Source organism: Erpetoichthys calabaricus, chromosome 18 (genome assembly GCF_900747795.2).
Source record: "Erpetoichthys calabaricus chromosome 18, fErpCal1.3, whole genome shotgun sequence".
Classification (NCBI taxonomy): Eukaryota; Metazoa; Chordata; class Cladistia; order Polypteriformes; family Polypteridae; genus Erpetoichthys; species Erpetoichthys calabaricus.
In genome coordinates, this window is record NC_041411.2 from 25,930,481 (window position 1) to 25,936,480 (window position 6,000).

A 6,000-nucleotide genomic window follows, 5' to 3' on the forward strand; every position below is an offset into this window, starting at 1 on the left:
GTTACATGTACGTTGTTGTTGTCAGCATTTGCTTGCAGTGCATCTGATAGTCCTTTGTATTGTTCTACACGCAGAGCTTGTTGATGTGAGATAGTTGAGACACGCGCCCTCTGTTTTAACATGCGCATCTACGACGTACATTGGAATAGTTTGCCGCTGGAGTGCAAAATACTAAATGTATTTCTCATTGCTAATCTGTACGCGTAAAATTGGCATTGAGTAAGCCTTACTCGCTTGGCGGTTCTTTTATCGGGAACATGTTGTAAATCTTTGTGCCAGCCAATGTCTCCATAAGGGAATAAAACTGGGTAAACCATAGGATCGCAATTCATATTGAGCGTGGAAATCTGTTTATAGGAGTTGCCTATGGGATAGATGCAAATGTCCCTTTCAGCAGGCGGTTCACCATCTTCTCCGGCGAAAATCGCTGCAACATCAGTGTGACATGTCGGGGCATTGTATCGTCGTAAATCCTGCCTAGGGTTTTCCTCAAAAACCATTCGTACAGATGCTGTTGGGTTGGACTGAGCGATTTCATGCATGTTTTTGTATGATTTTAGCGAAGGGGTTGATGGTTCTGAGCATGGAATCTAGCTGGAGAAATAAATTTTCGCTGCATGCAGAGTTTGCTTTATTTTGTAAGCGTACTTCAGTAGCTTGAACTGTCAAAAACATACAACTGTCCATATCCTGGAGAGGTAGAAGTGTTAGCATATAGTGGAGAGATTTGGTGATAAATTTGCCCATGTATTTTAAAACAGTATGGTCCGTGGCCAGGAGGTTATGTGTGCACCCATGGAAGCAAACGTTAGAGAAGAGTTGTATTCTCAAATGTGTTCACGATAATTTTTAGCTTCTGATGTTTGCTGTGTAAGAAGCTTATGTTAAGACACAGGTGGTTCCCAGAAAGGTGGTAAAGCTACTTTACCGGTAGTGAGAGTGCATTACCTTCATCAACCGTTAGTCTCAAGAAATAACCCACTGATAGGAACAGGCAGTTGCCAGATCCTGGAATAGAGATGACGTTGTACAAAAACCCGTCGACAGAGAAGATACTGTTGTTCATTTTATAACAAAGGCTTAGGAAACAACCGTCGCAGTATAACGAAAATAGCAAGGTGTATGGGAAGGCCGGAGGCAGTGTGGGGAAGGGTTTGGAAGAGGACGAATAGGAATCGAGAAACGCTGTGTCGGCTGCATGTGGGCGGTAATGGTTTTGAAGTGGACGCAGGACGAACCAGAAGAGAAATATATATAAGAGAGCTCAGTGAATGCTTTTTCTATTTGAAGTACATGTCTTGTATGCTGTAGTTTAGTTCTCACTTAAATTTGTAGAAGTCATCAGTTTGACTAGATACTTTTCTATTGCCCCCACTGAATGAATGTTAGTGCATATTAAGATGAATTCTGTGATCTGAGGTACATTAGATTGTGTCTGAAATGATATAATCTGTAGTGCACCCATGTCCTTAAACACAAGGCCTTTCCACTCTGGGCTGCAGGCATAATGCTAAGATTTGGCAGTGCATTATAGAGTTTCTTGAGAGGGGATTTTCATTGAACTTGACAGAGCCTGTGGCATTGAGAGCCGTGTCCTACTTGTCAGTATTGATGGTGTCTTATATCTGACAGATGTGTTTTGAGTCTGTTATGGTCTTTGTAATGGCAGACAAAAAAAATGCATGCAACTACAAATCTCTTGGGTGTAGTTTTTCCCTACCTTAGTTTTTGTAGTTTTAACAACATTCTGCTCATAGATTTTATAAAGAGTGCAGGAAATTATTGGAAGGAAGGGTTTCCTGTTTAACTTGTGCTTTTCAGGCAGGGCATACAATATTGCCTATGTGCTTAAATAAGTGCTGCTACCTTTTGGTGAAGTCATCTGTGTTCTCCTAGGGAATGGAAGTGAGATCATTCCCTTAACAGGATCTGGTGCTGGGCAACTCCCTTCTCCACCCTTCTCTTGATTTTCAATTCTTTTCTGTTTTTCCTTTTTATTCTGTGTCCGACTTTCGTGTTGCATCTCTTTTGTGGCTTGTTTTCGGACATATCAATGATTTGTGTACCCTCTTGTACTTTACATGAGGTACTTTGTAAAGTGATGGCAGTTTTTTCATTTGAGTGCCTTTCATACTTGGACCCATCATAGAAGGAGTGTGTTTATATCACTTGTTTTGTTACACTTATACAATGCCAGCCAAACCAGTTTGTGTAAACGCTGTAACAAGTCTGTCTATGTCCGGTAATGCAAAAAGAGTCGGTGATCATGGACTTTTAGTAAGAGTCAAGATTTAAACCAAAGTCATCTGTTGTTTCATGCTACTGCAGTCTAACGATTAAGAGTTTAAGTGTAGTTGTCAGCTTTCCTTAAAGCCCACCCCTAACCCCTAGGGATGTTAGATAGCATCAAGTGTCTTATCAACATGTTGTCTTCATCTTGGAATGCTTATATGACACAGCCCTGTCCTCAAAACCAAAGAATGAAGAGAAGTTGTTTCCGTAAATAGTAATGAACACTCATAGGATGCAAAAGAAATGCAGAGCATGAATGAATATGCATGCATATTGCTATATTTTCTTTCCCATGTCTGGATACAGCAGTAACCGATGTAGGCCTCCGTCCTTGACAAGTCTCCTGTCTTTGCCTGTCTTTTCATTCCCTTCATATCCTTTTTCACACAGCCCCCTGTCTGAGCCTCAATCTCCTATCTTAAACTCCATGTGATAGGGCTTTTTCGATACTCTTAATCATCTTTTCCTTGTTTCTAACCACATGCTCTTAGTCTCAAGTTAACTTGTCCTAAGTTTTTAACTGATCTTAATCACTCTTTTTCATCTACTCAACTTTTTCTTTAGTCTCTTTCTTCCTCACTTAATTGCCAATAGTCTACATAAAGAGAACTACCACAGTGCCAATGCAGTGATCAGTTGCAGCATATTAGAGATGTGTGTATGTTACTGTTCACATGATGGGGTATGCACAAATTGCACACAGCGTGCAGTTAGTATCATGGTTTTAATCTCAAGTCTAAATGTAAAACCACTCGTGCTCCTGTGGTTTTACAGACATATTTCAGTTTTCTTTACAGAAGTTTCATTACTGTAGCTAACTGTGCTAATTTTATTTATTATTCGTAAAAGATTATATTTTGGTGTTTGATAAAGAAAGCAAGTAAGTAATTACAGCAAATTCTTTCAAATCACTTTTAGCAGACATTCAGCCCTCTCCACATGTAGTATCTATTGCATTTTCTTAGGCCATCAAATGACATACACAATATCAGCATAACCAAATTAACGATGACATTTGCTTTTCATCAGGTTACATTAGGACTGTATTCTTGGCTTACTGCAGGGAATACTGCCTAAAAAATTTTGGGTTTATTTACACTTGTAAATGCATTTTTTAATCATTTTAGTCAAACCGTGTGCCAATGTAGAAGCTGGATATCTGTCTTGATAGTGTATTTAGATGTTTTATGATACTTGCTTTTACACTGACTGTTAAGCATGGGCAAAGCAGAGATATAGTGGGCTCAGAATTTGAAATAGATAACCCCAAAACAATGTAAAAACAGCAGCTGTAAAAAGCTGCATTTATTTGGAAACAATATTTTAAAACACATTTTTTAAGCAGCAATTGTGTTTTATCCTTCAAAGATTTTGTTTTTTTAAACACCTTAGAAAAGTCAAAGTAATATGCAGTCCAATCCTGTTGTTCACAGTACAATTCAATTCCATCATGCTTTAAAAAACAATTGAATATATTTGGGAAAGAATGGGGAATTGGTGGATGGCTGTTACAAATAAAGAAATAGATACAAAAATCAATAAAGGCAAATATACCTGTTGCCACTATTTGATGATAATCAAGAAAGTGAGTTCCACTGAAACAGTGGTAACTTTACCAATGCTCAAAAAAATGACGTTTGCTCACTACGTCATTTTTAACCAATAACTGATAGCTGGAGTATTTGTAAAAATTAAGTTTCACATAAGCCATTGCCTTTATAGCTAGAAATATTAGGCTTCAAAAGGTCTGAGTTTTTGTATGTTATGCCCAGTAGTTATTTCAGCTTTTCTATTACTTAGTGTACAAAATAGGTAGTTTTCATTTATTTGAAACTTCACTTTCTAGCATCATTCAGTTACCATTAAAATGACATTATAAATTAAAGAGCAGGTTCTAGTTTAATTGTTCGTTGCAGCCAAGTGTCAAAACTTTTTCTGATTGTACTTATTATTACTCTGATTTTAATAAATGTTACATGCACAAAATCTATGTTCATTTGGTTATATATATAATTATTGGCTTTCTGAAAGTTTTATGAAATGTTTTTTGTACATTACTTTAATGTTTATGAAAACAAGTATGTAAAATAATTCCAAAAACATTTTTTTGTTTTTAAATTCAATAAAATTTGAATGAAAGGTCCTAAATTCTCAGTACTTTATCAAACTAAAACAAACTGTCTTAAAGTTTTTCTTTTACATTTTCACGGTGTTAGCTTAAAAAAAAAAAAAAAATTCTTTGTCCACCACCCTTTTTTGTATTCTGTAAAGGTTGAACTGGCACTTTGGGACACAGCTGGTCAAGAGGACTATGATCGACTGAGACCTCTTTCTTATCCGGATACAGACGTCATCCTTATGTGCTTTTCCATTGACAGCCCAGACAGTTTAGGTGAGTATGAGAAATTTATACAATGACAAATACTGCTTGTAGAATATTACATTCCTCTAAACGCTGTGTGAAATATTTGATTCCTAAGTTTGGGAGCATGTACTTCTAAGCGTGTTGCCACACCCACCAGGTCTGATTCCTAAACAAGATTAAAATACAGACAAGGCAGTCGTTATACCAGGTTGAATTATTTTCTCCAAATTATTTTAACTGTGTTCATTACTCCACTTTTGACTTGAGTGAAGCATTTCATGATTAAATAATTGTATACCATAGATAATGGCATATAGTGTGTTTTTTATGTTTAAATAATTAAATGCTGAGTAGTCTGTGTCCATTAAGAAGATGAGACAAACTCTGGTCCTGAATAAATTAGGACTAAATATTTTGTCGCTATTCATGTTCTCAGTTTTTCTCCTTGAAAGTTGTCCTTAGATTGATTCTTTTGAAAGATGCATGTTAACTGACGGATATCTGAGGTAGATGTTTTGAAACTGATAATGATACGACACACATTTACAGCTTTTTTTCCCCCCAAACTAAGAAAACCATTAGATTAGCAAGTCAGTGTGTCTGTAAAGCAGCAAAGTTAAACAGTACTGAACCATATACAGCACACTTCCACCAACACTGGTCATGACATTAGTGTTGTGTGCAGTTACTATGCTCAAATGTACAGAGTGATTATTTGATCAGACGCATGATACAGAAAGCTTTGTGTATCGTAGTATAATCTATACAAAACTTTCATACTTTAAAATTAAAAAGCAACACTAAGTCAGTAAAGATTTTGAAATCTAAAATCACATACACTAACAGTCAGAAGTTTCAGACCACTTCAGCTGTTCCAGTTATTCTTCAGATTTAATCAGCTGAAATGCTATGAATGACCTAAAATGGTGAAAAGGTAAGTAGTAAACCACCAGAGGTTTACATTTAAAGTTTAGGTTAACAAAAACTGAAATGAAGAAATTTCAGAATATTACAAATGTGCCTCCTTCAGGGAGCAACTAATAGGTTGAAACCTACAGATGTTCTGTAGCAATTAAAGTAGTGTAAATTAAGCCTTGGAAGTTGAAGCAAACAGTTTGCACAGGTGTCCCAACTTCTGTTGATTATTTAAAAATCATCTGTCTGTCTTAAAGCAGTATTGGGGCAGACTGTGTTGCTAAACCCACTGAAGTACTACTTGGACAATACTACACTGTAGAAAGTTGTAAATTCCAGTGGTAATGGCAAGTAAATGTCAAAAAAACATATGAAATGAGAGAGCATTATTACAATTACAGGTGAAGGGCTTTCATTTAGAGGATTTA

The 6,000-nt window shown here is 36.5% G+C and overlaps 1 protein-coding gene across 1 annotated transcript in view; it reads left to right on the plus strand.

The window, feature by feature from the left end:
- Nucleotides 1–6,000, plus strand: part of rhoab (ras homolog gene family, member Ab) — a 37,677-nt gene that overhangs the window by 25,815 nt on the left and 5,862 nt on the right. Inside the window, exon 3 of the mRNA XM_028825431.2 lies at nucleotides 4,564–4,684. Within this exon, the coding sequence (XP_028681264.1) occupies nucleotides 4,564–4,684 (121 nt within the window). The remainder of the gene's footprint in view (nucleotides 1–4,563; nucleotides 4,685–6,000) is intronic.